Source organism: Somniosus microcephalus, chromosome 9 (genome assembly GCF_052327205.1).
Source record: "Somniosus microcephalus isolate GS21.2 chromosome 9, FLI_Smic_1.0, whole genome shotgun sequence".
Classification (NCBI taxonomy): Eukaryota; Metazoa; Chordata; class Chondrichthyes; order Squaliformes; family Somniosidae; genus Somniosus; species Somniosus microcephalus.
This window is the reverse complement of record NC_140995.1, coordinates 22,152,880-22,170,244: the sequence shown is the minus strand read 5'-3', so window position 1 is coordinate 22,170,244 and position 17,365 is coordinate 22,152,880. Positions and strand designations below refer to the sequence as shown.

The 17,365-nt window shown below is 48.8% G+C and overlaps 1 protein-coding gene across 2 annotated transcripts in view; it reads right to left on the bottom strand.

Annotated features, from left to right (window-relative positions):
• Nucleotides 1–2,571, bottom strand: part of fbxo25 (F-box protein 25) — a 60,089-nt gene extending 57,518 nt beyond the window's left edge. Inside the window, exon 1 of one of the 2 annotated variants that reach the window (XM_085996427.1) lies at nucleotides 2,270–2,571. In XM_085996427.1, the coding sequence (XP_085852553.1) occupies nucleotides 2,270–2,409 (140 nt within the window). In that variant the 5' untranslated portion in view covers nucleotides 2,410–2,571. The remainder of the gene's footprint in view (nucleotides 1–2,269) is intronic. The other variant, XM_085996429.1, reaches the window with a different exon arrangement.
• Between the last annotated feature and the right edge of the window lie 14,794 nt (nucleotides 2,572–17,365).

The following is a 17,365-nucleotide window of genomic DNA, read 5'->3' as shown; positions in this document are numbered from 1 at the left end:
CCTAAATCTCCCACAGCCTTGCTCATGGTTAACCATCCAAAATCCTGATGTTCGTCTGCATGTGTTCTATTTTGTTTGAATCAATAATTGCTATTTGTCACAAAATCATCATCAATTTCTGACAAATGCCCCCTATTACAAGCAGGGCACCACTAAAACAACTGGTTCACAACAACTAAAAAGGCATGAGAATAATATTCTATTCTGACAGTCAACGCATGTCCCGTGGCGACACCATTCGTGAAATGCTTTTAAGCAATTCGGTGGTCATCAGATGATCCTGCTCCAGGGTCACCCGAGCACGTACGAGTCCTCGGAAGAGGGACATGCATCCAGAGGACCCAATGCCCTCGATTTTATGCATCCTGGACCTGTGGATGGTGACTTTCGCCAAGCTTGGAGCAGATGGACCAGGAGGCCCGCTGCCTACTGGCGCCCCCCACCTCAACTTGTGCCCCAATGCGATCAAGGATGAGGAGCATAGATGAGAAATTCAACCACCACCTTAGGAGCAGTTCCTTTAGGTGGTGAAACAGGAAGTGCAAGCTCTGGCACTGCACATATATACAAATGGTTGTTTTGTTCACTCCACAGTGTGGTTGAGGTATTCATGAAGTTTGCTCAGCAATCTTTGATGCCACCGCGCTGTGCAACACTCTCCATCGCAAGTCCCCATTGGTGCTGGGATGGATTTCCGTATACAGGGCTCTGCACTGCCTCCTTCCCCCCTCCTCCGATTTGAAAAAGGTTCCACCGCAGTACATCTGGACAGAAGTCAAGGGAGAAGAAATAGAGGGTATGCCAGCAGTTTATACAGGAAATCTCTCCGTGCAGATTGAAATGGCACAGAGGGAATTTCTGAGAAGGCTCAAATTGTGATGCAGAGGCTACCAAGGGAGGTTTTGGGGCCTCACGCTGAAGAACAGCTCCATCTGAACAAGGGTGAGGTCACACCCAACTGAGTTAGTGTGATGTGTTGTATCTGGTTGCCTGTGCCTTATGCCATTGATAAGTTTTAGTATAATGTGCATTTATTGCATGATGTGTTTATTTTTCATACAAATTGTGTTTGTGTATTTATGTATGTTAATTTTGTGGAGCGTATGCGTATGTCTCAGTGGGGTGTTTGAGTGAGTTGTTGTGCGGGTGTGTACTCATGGTTGTGTTTATTAAATGTTGGCGCAAGTGCAGTAAGTGTTGTATGGTTCAATTTATGAATGATTTTAACAGTAGTTGTTAGTTGGACAGATTTAGCAGCTGAATGTGCTAATTAATGCATGTGAAAGAGAGTAGAATGTTGTTGGCAGGTACAGGAGAGCTCATAGAAAAAGTATAGTTAATCTGACCGAATGTTTAACTTGATCAAGTTAGAGTTGGAAAGAAAGTGGAAGTGTTGTTGAAAATGTATAGCAGGGTGCAGCTTGTACAAAAAGTGCAACATTTTTAGAGAAATAATTTGGAAGAGTTATACCGAAGGATTTTTTTGTTGTTGCATTTAAAGAAACAAATATACCCGATCTGAAGTTAGTGGCGTCTCGTTGTTGATATTTGGGAGGCAGAGATGTGGTTGTGGGCTGGAGTGGACGGTGAGGTCAGGTCAGATTGATGTGAACTATAGTCGAGGTTAGTAGTTCAGAGCAGATTGATGTGAACTACAGGCAAAGTTGGTAGGGTTAGTGGTTCAGGGCAGATGGATGTGAACTACAGGCGAGGTTGGTAGTTCAGGGCAGATTGATGTGAACTATAGGCGAGGTTGGTAGGGTTGGTGATCCCGGGCAGGGACCAGAGGCAGACAGAGTGAAGACAAAGTGCTGAGAGCAGGAAGTGACTCAAGAGATTGGTGGACCACTGAATGGGGGGTGGCTGGGGAGCAGAGGCCCACTGGGCTCTTCCCCCCAAAAAAGCCAACCTCTTGGCCTCCCTGTGCCCCCACCCCACCCCCAGTGAATGGCACTGAGCACCAACTGCTCCCTTGTCAGTACACCAGCTTACAGGAAGCTTGAAACATCGCTCACTGTGGGATACAGCCATCACCAGGGTAGAGAGACAGAGAGAGAAATAAGCCAAAACATCAAAAAACAATTGAAGGAGAGGAATAGAAAACAAAAACACTTAAACAGGTGGGGGGGGGAAGGAAGCAAACCGCAAAAATAACGGGGGGGGGAATAACAAACACAAAGGCAAAAAAAATTAATAACTTTATATAAACCAATCTCCCTGAAGATTTTGGCCGTGAATGTTTCTAACGGTGTCCCGGTGAAGCACTCACTGTCCGCACAGCTTTTCCCGGTGGCGGCTTCTCTCCTCCTCCTGATCGTCCTCTCGGTAAAACTCGAACCGCTTCCACCCGTCCTCGGATTTCACCCAGCACCCTCCCGGGGATCGCCAGTCCTGCCCCAAAAACGGCATCACCCACACACTCTCTCTCACTCACTCTCGGCGGCCACCTTTCAAAGCAAAACAACTGTCCCCATGGAGCCTGGGCTCGGCGGCCGTTGCTGTCCGTTTATTCCGTCACCATTCCAGCGCGCTCGCGCTGTTGACAGTCTCCCCAGGCCCCGCCCCCATTGACGGCAGCGCCACCGCCGCCCGGCCGAGCCGGACATCCCGCCCATTTGAATTGTCCGAGTCAATCAAAGGTTAGTTCTATGCCACACTTTTTTATCCACACTTTTGGTTTGTTCTTTTTTTCTCTCCCACATGGCAGCTGTCTTTCATAGAAACATCGAAGATAGGAGCAGGAGTAGGCCAGGCCCCTCTAGCCTGCTCCACCATTCAATGCGATCATGGCTGATCATCCAAACTCAGTACCCTGTCCCTGCTTTCCCCCCATATCCCTTGATCCCTTTAGCCTTAAGAAATATATCCAACTCCTTCTTGAATATATTTAATGTATTGGCCTCTACTGCCTTCTGTGGTAGAGAATGCCACAGGTTCACCACTCTCTGTGTGAAGAAATTCCTCCTCATCTCTGTCCTAAATGGCTTACCCCTTATCCTTAGACTGTGACCCCTAGTTCTGGACTCCCCCGCCATCGGGAACATCCTTCCTGCATCTAGTCTGTCTACTCCTGTTAGAATTTTATAAGTTTCAATGAGATCCCCTCTCATTCTTCTAAACTCCAGCGAGTACAAGCCCAATCATTCTGCCAGCGTATTTCAAACTTCATCTAGAGCCATCCTTTGTCTCTTTACCTGGCCTATTACCATCTCGTCTCGCCTTGAATATTTCTTAATGTCTCTTCACCTCCCACAGACTGTAACGATCAATAACATATCATTCTATAGTGGACACTAGGTGGAGCCGTAGAGCTGTATATAGCTGTATGTATAAGACTACACTACCCAGCTGTATATATATTATTAAGACTACATTACCCATGAGGCACTAGGCTACCCACAAGGCAACAGTCAAGATGGCAGCCTGCACACAGGAGCACACATGCTGCATCTCTACAGATACTGTACCTAGAGAACATGTACTGAATAAATGACTAGCTAGAAGCTAGCTGTGTTCATAATAAGAATGTCTATTTATTAATGAACATAACACAGCACTTCCCTTTTGTTCTTTCATTCCCCTCCCCCGTTTCCCAGCCCCCAAACTTGCTTTTAAGTCTGTTTCATTTCCTGCTTTTTTCTCAGTTCTGACGAAGGGTCTTCGACCTGAAACGTTAACTCTGTTTCTCTCTCCACGGATGTTGCCTGGCCTGCTGAGTTTTTCCAGCGTTTTCTGTTATTATTTCGTATTTCCAGCATCCGCAGTATTTTGCTATCGTGCTAGTTCTTCCCCCCCTCGCCTTGCCAACCTGATAGTGAGTTTTACAAAAGCAAAATACTGCGCCGATGCTGGAAATATGAAAATAAAAACAGGAAAATGCTGGAAATACTCAGCAGGTCAGGCAGCATCCGTGGAGAGAGAGAGAAACAGAGTTCACGTTTCAGGTCGATGACCCTTCGTCAGAACTGGGAAAAAAAGTTGGAGATGGAACAGGTTTTTTAAGCCAGTGTAGGGGTGTGGGAGAGGGAGAGGGAGGAAAGAACAAAAGGGAAGGTCTGCGATAGGCTGGAAGGCAGGAGAGATTAAGAGACAAAAGGGATGATGGTGTGAGGCAAAAGGAGATGGTAATGGGACAAGTTAAGGAACAAAAGATGGGTCTAGATGATGTGTAAATGGCAATGGCAGAATCATCGACAGCTGCCATGTGGAAAAACCTAGGGGCAGAGGTTATGGTCTGAAATTGTTGAACTCGATGTTGAGTCCAGAAGGCTGTAAAAGTTGAGTTTTCATTGGTCTATTTGAACGTCGCTCATTCAGGGGATGAGGGTGATGGCAATTGCATTTTTTCCCCTCGCTCCGTTTTGCGTGTGGCTTTGCAGAAACTGTCGCCTTCGGCTTCATGAGTAATGTTTTTTGTTCATTGTTATGAAACTCAGTTAGGCTGTAAGTGAGTGATTACGAATATTTCAAGATGACTTGGCAGGTGATCCAGATGTTTCTTTTTGGAAATCATAAATTTGGTATTTTATGATTTGGGAGACTTGCCAAAAACATATTAACTGTCAGTGTGCTGCATCTGGATCTCTAATGGCCCGAAATTTGCGGTTGTAATGACTGGCGGGTTTTATGAAATGTGCAAAACCCAATCGGCTACAGTTAAACACAAAATGGAGGTTAAAGAGGCTTCCAGCTTCTTTTTTAATATTTAAATAGACGGCCCGCCTCCTGGCAACGGGATGGCTGCCCACCCCCCGCCCTGCCTCTGTTAAAACTGGATGTGAGCGGGTTGGAGGCAGGTTCAGGTCGGGATTCCAATTTTTAACACTAACTACCCATATGCTCCAAACCCAGCCATTTTGTTAGGTTAAAATTCCCCCCTATAGTCTTAACCTCATTCACTATTTAACCAAAGATGTCAGATATCGAATTGCTTATTCAGTGATAACATGTCATGCTGTGCTAAGCTTCAACTGTTAGTTGGATGATGTAAAGTCGTGTGTAACATCACCTCAAAGGAAGAAATTCCTGGTGGGAATGATGCAATGTGAGAGGTATCGAAAACCTTTAGTGCATGGCTGTTCCCATCAGAAATTCACAATTTGAATACATTTCCTATTCCAGGCAAGCACCCTCCCTGAACAACAGGTTGCCTGTGGCCACTCGTGCTCACTGAACAGTCATTTTAAAGTACTACTGCACCTAATTAAAGGACTGCGACACCCATTTTAAGTGTCCTATTTTGAACTCGGCTAGTGCATTAGTGGGGCTAATTAAAGGGTTTCCATTTAAACCAAACAGAAGGGAAGGTTATAGAAGCTGCACACAATTGCTGTACAATGAAGGGTTCCGGACACCACATGGCCACATTATTTACTGATGATGCTGCTGCATGCAGTAAGACAAAGGAGAGATATCCTGGTTAGTACTCAAAGGCAACTTTCCCAAAGAAATGTCATCCAGAAAGCCTGGAAGGAGATATTTGATGGGGTGATTGCTCTCTGAAACACCCAGATGTCTGGCCTGAGGTGTCAAGGTGACAATATAATGCTAGCCAGCAGTTACCTGTATCAAATAGCTGTACCACATATGCATGCCACACCAAAGCTTTCATGCAACTAAACAGCCCTTTGAATACTCAACATGCTTGGCCATACAGAGCATGGCAGATGTGCAGGCTGCAAGTTCTATCTGACACTGTTGTTGCACTTAAATTTTAAACAGGCAGCAGGCAGCAAACTTCCAGCACCACCTATTTGCATGCTGAACATCCAGTTACTGCTGCACAAGATGAGTTGTAGGTTAGACACTGCGGGCTGGATTTTGATACTGGGGCGGGCTGGGGTCGTGTAATCCGTATTTCGTGTTAGCCACCCGATTCTAAATGGATGTGGGAAAATGATGCCATTTTAACTTAATTGGCCAATTGAGTTCCAACGTGTGGGAACCCATGGCCAATGAGTTTTCCAGTCTGAAAGTCGCCTCCGATGACGTCATCATTGCTGCTGCATTTAAGGTTTGCAACAAGCCTTGCTTTGCAGTGATAGGCACCTGCAGGAAGAATGGCCAGCCAGAGACCTAGGTCTGCACCCCGCTTCGATGACGTTGCCCTGCAGGCTTTAGTAGAGGGAGCAAGAGCACATAAAGAGGTGCTCTTCCTTTCTTCAGGGAGGAAGAAGCCTCCCCAGCAAACCAAGGCTGTGTGGATCCAGGTGGTAGAGGAGGTCAACTCTTTGTCAGTAACCCGCAGAACCTGGCTTCAGTGCAGGAAGAGATTTCATGACCTTCTGCGCACTGGAAAACTGAGTATGAATTTCCCATCACCCTCAATCTGATCCCCATTGCCTCTCCTCACCAGTACTCAGCTTTAGCAATCTCTTCCTCCACATCCCACTTGACACTGACATCCATGCACCCTTACCCATTCCCTCTCTCTCTATGGTCACATTCACCTAACTATTCGACTATGCAGCCCTCACACTCCCTATCACTGTGATGCTATGAAAACAACTGACAACACACAGAGAGGGCCTTTGGTCTTGCCACCTCACTCCATCTTTGTCTCCTTCTAAGCATCTATGCTATGGATTCTTTACACTCACTCCTTCATTCTCACTCAACCTCCACTTGTCTCCCTCATTGCAGGAAAAGAGAGCTCACAGTAAGAGAGAAAGAGTGAGGACAGGAAGAGGGCCACCCTCAGTAGCCCACCTCACTCCCTGGGAGGATGCGGTCCTGGAGATCGTGGGAGTGGAGGACGATGCGCAAGTGGAGGACGGACAGACAGGTGCATCACAGCAAGCTGGTGACAGAATAGTTTTCCATCTCTCTCATTGACATTGCATGAGTCGCTGATAATGATTCTGAAGCTCTAACAGATGGACTTATGATCATCTGCAATATGCAATGTGCATGTAACTTTGACATCACATCTCTGACTCTTTCCTTTATTCCCCCACAGGACCATCGCAAGCACCCGTCCCCACTAGCCAGGAGGAAGAGCCTGAGCATCCAGACTCCTCAGAGGAAGCTGCAACCTCTGAGGGCACAGCGTCAGCAGAATTAAGCACACCCTGCACCAGCGCAGACACTCACACCACGGTGGGACCTTCGGGACATAGAGTAGAGTTGTCACCTGGTGTATCACAGCTCACAAGTGAGCATCAGCAGATGGTGGAGACAGGGACAGCAGTGGAGAGTCCTAGACGGAGGGCGCAGGACTCTCCCAACTCGGCTCAGCTGCATGTCGACCTTCTGCCTATGGGTCCATCCACAAGATCAGCGGTGCTGGAACTCCAGGAACAGATGCAGGAGTCTCTGGCAGGTTTTGTCTCCAGGGTCGCTGCGAGTGTGGAGCGAATGGAGGAGTCCATTGCGAATGGGAGCAGAGCCTTTGTGGAGTCATTGGCGCATGAACGCATCACCATGGAAAGGATGGCAACCTCCATGGAGGTGATAAGTCGCCAAAGTGCAGAAAACATGGCGAGTGTTCTGAATAGAATGACATCTCTGGAGGAGCGATGGTCATCTATTGAACAGAGAAACCAGACCTTCATGGAAGTCCTTCTGAGTAGGTCTGCCAGTGCAGATACGGGTCCCCATGGCCCCCCTGATGTGCAGCAAGGTGCTCTCAAGCCACTTGCAAGCGCTGAGGGGGACATGACCCATGAGAGGGAAGTTGGTGGCAGACACCAAGGAAGTGGGGGCTCCTCTCCAAGCGCTCACACTTCCATGCCACTGCAGAGCCCTCGGTCAGAGTCCCACCAGAGTCCACACCCAACTGAGATCGGCATCTCAACCCCTGCACAGCTGCAGGAGCAGCAGACTGTTGGTGAGCCCTCACAGGTTCGCAACCCCAGAGGACGCCCGCCAAAGGTGTCGAGACAGGAGCAGCAAGAAAGTGAGCAAGGGGCCTCCACATCTGCTGAAGCCATAGGGGAAGCACCACGTAGGAGCACGCGTAAGAGAAAGATACTGCACAAATAGTCACAAGGGTAGTCACTTGGGTGATATTTGACATTTTATGTTAAAAACCCATCAGATGATTACTGTAAATAAAAAATCTGATGGTTACTGCTGTAGTTGTGGCGTGTGTCATTTTGCGAATGGGACTTCCACAGTGAGGGCTTAGGATTACTTGCAATTGTCAGTATGGTGGTCAAATTGCTAGGAATCCGCTGGTTCTTGGCCATTGTCGATGCTCAGGTATGAAGCTGCGAGGCAAAAGTGCTTGATTGGCTAGGCTAAGCAAATCTGGCCAAGATGAGTGCGTTCCTTGCATCCCGGGCAGCAATGTTCTCGCGTACTGCTGCCGCTGGTTGATGGGCCTCTGCAAGATGTTCATTTTCGCTCTCCTCCTCTTCCTCCTCCTCCTCCACCTCATCTGAGGAGGATATGTGAGGAGCCACTTGGTCCTCAGGAATCTGCAAGCCACGACGCTGTGCCATGTTGTGAAGTGCACAGCAAACCACGACGATTCTGGAGACTCTGGCTGGTGAGTACTGCAGGGCTCCACTTGATCTATCCAGGCATCTGAAGCGCACCTTCAGCAAACCGATGGTTTGCTCGATTATGGCTCTGGTGGACATGTGGCTGGAGTTGTAGCTCTCCTCAGCTTCGTTGGATGGGCTCCTCAATGGCATCATTAGCCATGTCTTCAGGGGATAGCCCTTGTCATAGCAACTGCCAAGGTACTTGGCACAAACATGCAAAATTTCCTTCTTGTGGTCACACACCAGCTGAACGTTAAGGGAGTGGAAGCCCTTGCGGTTGACAAAAATACCTGGATTGCAATGGGGTGCCTTAAGGGCCACATGTGTGCAGTCAACGACGCCCTGCACCCTTGGAAATCCTGCCAGATTAGCTAATCCAACTGCACGCGCCGTGACACTTGCTTGATCCTTGGTGAAATGGATGTGATTGTGCGCGATGGCAAAGAGGGCATCGGTTACCTGCGTGATGCAAGTGTGTGCGGCCGCCTGGGAGATGCCGCTGATGTCTGCTGCTGATCCCTGGAATGAGCCTGAGGCAAAAAAGTTGAGTGCGGTGGTGACTTTGACGGCCACTGGTAAGGGTTGTCCACCTGGTCCTCTGGGCTGCAGGTCTTGTTGCAGCATTGCGCAGATGTCACCCACTACCTCTCGCGAAAGACGGAGCCACCTTTGGCACTGCTGCTCAGACATGTTGAGTTAGCTGACCCTGTGTCCGTAGACCCTGTTTGGGGGGTATCTCCTGTGCCGATGGGCTTCCATGCGCTTGCCCCTTCTGGCCTGTACAGCTTCAGGTGGGTGAGCAGCAGCTTGGCACTCCTGTTGGTGCTGCTGTTGTTCATGGTTCTGCTGGTTCCACGGCTGGCCTTCGTCCTCATCTAATGTCCAGAAGGGAAGGAAATAAATGGCTCCCATGTTTCTGGTATATGCCTCAGTTGAGGAAGCGCTCAGTCAAGGTGGCGAGAGGGGTTTCCCAGGAGGTCACACTGGAGATGGGTGTCAGGCTCCAAACTCCCACAGCTGTGGTTATGCCTTCTAAAAGTTCCCCCAGACCTGAGACAACAAAGTCCTGCCACCTGCAAATGATGGCTGATCAAATCTCCTATTTAATGGTTACTGCAGCTGATAGTCAGCAATCCAATTGTGCTACTGCCAGGTTTCACCGTCGTGTTTCAGAACAGGCGTGCTTCACGTGGGAAAAGGGTTAAAATCACAAAGGCCTATCAAAGTGGCATTATAGAGGCAATTTAGTGCTTGTTAAGGGCCTATCCCGCCTCTTGGAGGCGGGATGAAGACGGGACCATTAGACACGATTTAATGAAAATTGCTTGGAGGCGGGGTTGGGCCCGCCCGCCAGTTTTTGCAATTTTAACCCCCCACACGCCTCCAATCCCGCCTCAACGGCCCGATGAAATTCGAGCCCTGTGTGTGCTCCTTAAACTTGCATCTCAGAAAATTACTTCTCAGCTTTCAAGGCAAGGTGACATATAATTCAAGGTGAACAGAACAAACTGGAGAATAATCCAGAAATTTCAAGCCGTTGACTCTTTGGAGGAGGCCAAGCTGGACATCGAGGGAGTGGGTGAGGATGAAGTCAAAGGCCTTTTCCAAGTTTAGAGCTAGTACCATCCTGCTGTTGTCATGTCATGCCCACTTACTAACACAGGCAGTCACACAACTATAAAACCATTATACATAGTATTTTGCACTGCAAACTCCTTTTCAAGGTGTACCTCTGGGGCCCCTGTAAAGTTTGTAGGTATTATGGCGAATTAATACACAGACTACAAGAGTAACTTTAACAGGACTTTACTATTCGAAGGTCAGGGCGAATCTGCCCAATAAATCCTGACACAGCACTTATATACCGGTGTGGTCACCGTCGGTATTACAGTATACAGCAGCCAAGATAAAGTAGTGCCACACCTAAAATAGTTCTCTTAAAGGTGGACGGTTACATACAATAGTTCTCTTAAAAGGTAGAACAGTTACATACACTACAATCCTCCCTTTTTAGCTTACAACATACTTATTCCCCATTAACATAACATCATAACATATATACAACTTATGCAAAACAGTTCACAGATTCAGTCTCTCTGGAGGCTTCCTGACTCTGTCCGGATAACGCCTCGGTGGTGTAGTAGTTTTCGGCGGGGTAGTAGGTTCTTCTGGCAAGGTCGATTCGGCTTGAAGGACAGTGTCAGGTTCATCTGATTCTAGTATTACCAGATCGGAGGTAGGTGCTCTGGGTATCTCTGCTTCAACATTAGCCGTGTAAGGTTGTGGAGTAGGTTGGTCCTTTGTGGATGACCCTATGATCTGGTCAACATGTCGCCTTATGATGCTGTCACCAATGTCCACGGTATACATCAGCGGCCCTAGCCTTTTCCCAATAGTTCCAGGCTGCCATTTCTCGGTACAGTAGTCCCGGGCCAAAACTTGTTGACCTATCTGAAAGGATCCAGTTGGCCTTTCATTCATGCCCTGAAATTGCCGGTTCTCTACGTCCCGTCTGACGTTTGGCTTAATCAAATCCAGCCGGCATCTTAGTCTTCTATTGAAAAACATCATGGCGGGAGTTTGGTTTGTGACCGCATGTGTTGCATTCCTGTACGCCAACAAGAAGTTATCTACCTTATGTTGTAGGTTGATGTCTTCATTACCCATGGCCTTCTTGAAGGTCTGGACAAACCTTTCAGCTAATCCATTGGTGGCGGGATGGTATGGGGCTGACGTGTAGTGCTTGACCCCATTCCTTCCTGAATTCTTCGGACACAAATTGCGGTCCATTATCAGAACAGATCTGTTCCGGCAGGCCATTCCTAGCAAATATGGTCTGTAATACTGTGTATGTTTTTTCCGTGGTGGTGGAGGACATCTTTATTACCTCCGGCCACTTGGAGTGTGCATCCACCGCGATTAGAAACATTGAGTACATAAATGGACCAGCAAAGTCGACGTGTACCCTTTGCCAAGGAGATGAGGGCCACTCCCATGGATGCAGAGGAGCTTGTGGTGGCGCGTTTTGGACCTTCTGGCATCCTAGACAGCTCTTGGTTATTTCTTCGATGTCTCCATCAATACCTGGCCACCACACAAACGCTCTTGCTAGGTTCTTCATTTTCACTCCACCCAGATGTCCCTCGTGAAGCTCCTTTAGCACCTTATGCTGAAGTTTGGGTGGAATCACCACTCTAGATCCACACATCAAGGTTCCTCGGCACACTGACAGCTATTCTTTTCTTTGTGAAAATGCGGGCAGCGTTGGTTCGCCATGTGCTGGCCATCCCTCCACCGTTAAATCGTAGACTCGTGAGAGAGTCGGATCATTTCTTGTTTCATTTTCGATCATCGAATTTGTTACTGGTAGACATTCCACTATGGATGAGTGGAACATCTCTATCGGGTCCACTGTAGCCGCCTCTTCTACTACTGGCAACGGTAGGCGCGATAACCCATCAGCATTTCCATGCTGTTTGGACCTTTTGTATTCGATGTCATATTGGTGTGCCCCAAGTAACACGGACCACCTCTGTAGCCTTTGCGCTGTCATAGTGGAAACGGCCTTGTTAGGGTTGAATATGGACACCAACGGCTGGTGGTCTGTCAGTAATGTGAACTTCTTGCCCTGCAGGTAATAATTGAATTTCTTTACTCCCCACACAAGGCTGAGGGCCTCCCTATCTATCTGAGCATAATTTCGCTCAGCGGAGGTCAATGATCGGGACGCAAATGCGACTGGCCTTTCCGAGCCATTTGGTAACTTGTGTGAAAGTACTGCTCCAATTCCATAAGGGGAAGCATCACAAGCTAGACGAAGAGGTAACGTTGGGTTGAAATGAGCCAACACTTCCTCAGAGGTAATCAACGCCTTGCTTCTGCGAAAGGCCTTCTTACAGTCCTCGCTCCACTTCCATGGTACTTCTTTCCGCAACAGAGCATTCAGCGGATGCAGCACCGTGGATAGATTTGGCAGAAACTTGTGGTAATAATTAACCCCAGAAACGATCTCAACTGTGATACATTTTCCGGGGCGGGGGCCTTCACGACAGCTTCTATCTTGTCAGGTGACTTGTGCAGCCCCTCTTGGTCAATGACATGACCGCAGTACGAGATCCGTTTCTGGAAGAATTCACATTTCTGGCGATTAACTCGAAGGCCATATTCCTTCAACCTGGTGAGCACCAGTTTCAAATTTGCGAGGTGTTCCTCCTCGTCCTCTCCTGTAATCAGGATATCGTCCAAGTAACACTGAGTGCTTGGAATCCCCTGTAAGACCTGCTCCATGGCCCTCTGCCAAATTGCTGGAGCCGAAGCTACTCCAAAAACCAGTCTATTATAACGATACAAGCCTCTGTGTGTGTTGATTGTGAGATACTGGCGCGACTCTTCCTCGACTTCCATTTGTAAGTATGCTTGTGCCAGGCCTATCTTGGTGAAGTGTTTCCCGCCAGACAATGAAGCAAAGATATCCTCAATCCGCGGAAGCGGGTATTGTACCGTGTGAAGCACCGGATTAACTGTGATCTTGAAGTCTCCGCAGATGCGGACCTTTCCCGGTCCCCCTGGCTTGTTACTTGATGAAGACTTCATGACGGGAACAATGGGCGTGGCCCACTCACTCCAGTCCACCTTAGACAGTACCCCTGAACGTTCAAGCTCTTCCAGTTCTGCCTCCACAGCAGGTCGTATCGCGTAAGGTACCGATCTGGCTTTGAAAAATTTTGGGCTTGCATGTTCTGCAATCTTGATTTTTGCCTTAATTCCTCTCAGTGTTCCCAGTCCTTGCTGAAATACCTCTTTAGCTTCGTCCAATATTCTGGACAACCGTTCAGGTTTGACATCTTCCTTTCCGGAATCTACCGTCATTGTGTTTAGTGAGTGCCAGTCTATCTTTATTTTCCTGATCCACTCCCGTCCCAGAAGTGGTGGACCTCCCTCGGGTAGCACATACATGTCCATTCCTCGGTGATCTTTGCCCTTGTGTCTCACCTTGACTTTTATCTTTTCGATGGGGTATACTTTATGCCCCGTGTATGTCTGCAATACTATCTCCGTATCCCGTAGGGGAATATGTTTGAACAACTTTTTGTAATCTTGCTTATTCATGACCGTCAACGCCGATCCGGTGTCCACTTCCATTTTCACTTGGACTTTTGCAATCTGTAGTGTGACCCAGATAGTTTGTCGGTCAGCTTCTTTACTCACATTGTGAATCCTCAGACTACCCAGTTCCTTGCTATTGGAGTCTGAATCCGAATTCTGTTCATCTGTACTCTTCCCAGTCACCTTATGTACCTTTCTGTACTTCTTCTGCGGTGACTTATTATTGCTGGTCTTCTTTCCTGACCGGCATACTTTAGCTATGTGACCAGGCTTGCCACATTTCCTACATTCCTGGTTTTTAAACCAGCATTGGTTCTGATCGTGTGTTGTCTTCCCACAACGATAACATTTCGTTGTACCCGAAGTCATTTGACCCATACTGAGTACCGCTGTCTTCCGCTGCATTTCCGCCGTGCCTCTCGCTGCGGCTTCGTGCGATGCTGCAATAAGGACAGCCTTCTCAAGTGTAAGATCGTTCTCTTCGAGCAGTCGTTTTTGTATTCCTTCCTTCGACATTCCGCACACGAACTTGTCTCTCAGTGCCTCTGACAGATTTACCCCAAACTGGCAGTATTTTGCTAGTCTACGCAGTTCAACCAGGTACTCTGCGTTGCTTTCCTCTTTTAGTTGCGTTCTCACGTAAAATTTAGATCGTTCCGCTAACATCAGCGGTGCGGGGTTCAAATGATCCTTCAGGACAGCAACAATATAAGCGAAAGACTGATCCGCCGGTTTAGCTGGTGATAGAAGATGCTTCAATAACCCGTATGTCTTCGCACCCATTGAGTTTAGTAAGGTTAGAGCTTTGTCATAATTTGCTATCTTATTGACCTTACAATATATCTCGATGCGTTCTACATACGTGGCCCAATCTTCCACATCGGAATCGAAACCGTTGATGTTACTACGCTTAGGCATCTTCACCCTCTTCCTGAGAAACAACAACGAAATATTTCTTTAACTTTTTGTTTTTTTTCCAAAATGGCGGTTTCCCGCGCTTGTCTTCTTTCCCCGCCCACTTTCAAAATGGCGGTTTCCCGCTTCTGTCTTCTTCCCCGCCTACTGGCGGCTTCCCGCGTTTCTTCCCCTGGCGGGAGGGGTAAGCTTTTCCCTCGGGCGACGACCGCTGGCTTTCGGGGTTCGCAGCCTGCGCGTCGGCTTCAGTGCGTTCCTTGTTCCCTTTTCTCGGCAGGGCAACCGGCGCTGGGTACAACCCGTTGACGGCGAACAGTTTCAGCCGCTGGGCTGGATCTCGCTCAGTCTCCCTCGCTCGGGCTCTGTCTCTCCCGCTCGCTCGGGCTCTGTCTCTCCCTCAGCGGCTTCCAATCGTGCCTCCCAGCCCTCTCGCAGTCCGGTGCTTTCCTCCCCGGCTGCGGCTGAGTTCTCCGCGATTTATTTATTTTTATATCTTCCCGCGCCTTACGATCCCGGTCGCAGCGCTTCGTGGTCTCGGTCGCTGCCCGGCCTTTTTCACTCCAATCGCGCCTCCCAGCCCTCTCGCAGTCCGGTGCTTTCCTCCCCAGCTGCGGCTGAGTTCACCGCGGTTTATTTATTTTTATATCTTCCCGCGCCTTACGATCCCGGTCGCAGCGCCTCGTGGCCTCGGTAGCTGCCCGGCCTTTTACGCCGGTCGCGGTCTAGCTGTCTCACGACGCCGTTGCGTCTCCCAGCCCGCTTGTACCGCGGCTTCCGTGCTCCACGCTGCCCCAGTCTCAGCGCCTCTGGGCCCGACTTCTGTCCGGCTCCTTTCCCCCGACCGTGGTCGAGTTCACCGCCCTTATCCTCCGTTTATTTTTTTATTTTCCCTTTACTCACAGTCACCGTGGCCGACTTGCTTCTCGTGCTGATCGGCTCACTCACCACCGTGGCAGAAGGGACAATCAGTGCCTGTTGCTGATGGAAGGCTTCGTGTCTGAATTCTTCCTTCTTCCTTGCTCTGCAGACTCGAGTTTTCTCTCAGCAGAACGACGAGGGCGGGTGCCTCTTCTCGACGCTCGTTAACTGCTTCGGAAGTATTGTTGCTGCAGGGTAAGATCGAACTCGTCGCCACTGTAAAGTCTGTAGGTATTATGGCGAATTAACACACAGACTACAAGAGTAACTTTAACAGGACTTTACTATTCGAAGGTCAGGGCGAATCTGCCCAATAAATCCTGACACAGCACTTATATACCGGTGTGATCACCGTCAGTATATTACAGTATACAGCAGCCAAGATAAAGTAGTGCCACACCTAAAGTAGTTCTCTTAAAGGTGGACGGTTACATACAATAGTTCTCTTAAAAGGTAGAACAGTTACATACACTACAGCCCCCATTATAATATTTTTGAGGCCTGGAAGATCAGCCTGCCAGCACTGAGTGGCCCGCTTAAGACAGCACCGCACAGCTTCCTGCATTACTCTTGCCAATGTTTGCAAGCATCCGCACAGCTACACACACCCCAGGGGATTCAGATAGTGAGTTTGAGGTAGCACTCAGTAAGTCACATTACTCAGGTGAGGAGGAACAAATGGTGGTGCCAGAAGAGGAGCAGGAACCTCTTGGCTGGATGGCCACATGGATACCATCCTGTAATTTGTGAAATCTTGCAGTACCTTGTCATGCTGCTGAGTTTTCTTGGTGCTTTTTCACGGTCTTACATGAAATCCTGTGACCGAATGCATTGAAATATATTCCCGTGAGAAAGAAAGATTTTAACAGAAGGGAGCACCATCCGTGGCTAACTAAGGAAGTAAAGGATGGTATCAAATTGAAAACGAAGGCATACAATGTTGCCAAGATTGGTGGGAGACCAGAGGATTGGGAAATTTTTAAAAACCAGCAAAGGATGACTAAAAAAATAATAAAGAGAGAGAAGATTAATTATGAGAGTAAACTGGCAAGAAACATTAAAACAAATAGTAAGAGCTTCTACAGGTATATAAAAAGGAAGAGGGTAGCTAAAGTAAGTGTTGGTCCCTTAGAGGATGAGACTGGGGAATTAATAATGGGGAACGGGGAAATGGCAGAGACTCTGAACAAATATTTTGTATCTGTCTTCACGGTAGAAGAAACTAACAACATCCCAATAATGGATAATCAAGGGGCCACAGGGAGGGAGGAACTAAAGACAATCACTATCACTAAGGAAATAGTACAGGTAGACTATCCTTTATCCGAACTGCCGAAAACCGAAAACCTCTAAAAACCGAAAGTTTTTTCGTTCAGCGTAAGTCGTGCGCACGACATGACCAGAGTGGCGCACGACTTACGCTGAGCAGGGCAGAGGGTCACAGAGTTCCCTCCTGGGTAGGAGATTGCAGGCCGAGCCGGGCAGTGTGAAGGAGGTACCGGGAGAGTGAACCCAACAATACAGCGGCCCGTCCGATAGCTGCAACGGCCTGTCCGATATTCTTTTCTCCCCCCACCCCCGAACCGCGGCCCGTCCGATATTCTTTTCTCCCCCCCCCCACCCGACCCCCGACCCATCCGATATTCTTTTCTCCCCCCCAACCCGACCCGAACGGCGGTCCGTCCGATATTCTTTTCTCCCGACCCGACCCGAACCGCGGCCCGTCCGATATTCTTTTCTCCCGACTCGACCCGAACCGCGGCCCGTCCGATATTCTTTTCTCCCCCCCCACCCGACCCGACCCGAACCGCGGCCCGTCCGATATTCTTTTCTCCCCCCCGACCCCCCCGGACCCCCCACGACCCCGACCCCCCCCGGACCTCCCCCCGACCCCGACCCCCCCTCAGACCCCCCCCGACCCCGACCCCCCGGACCCC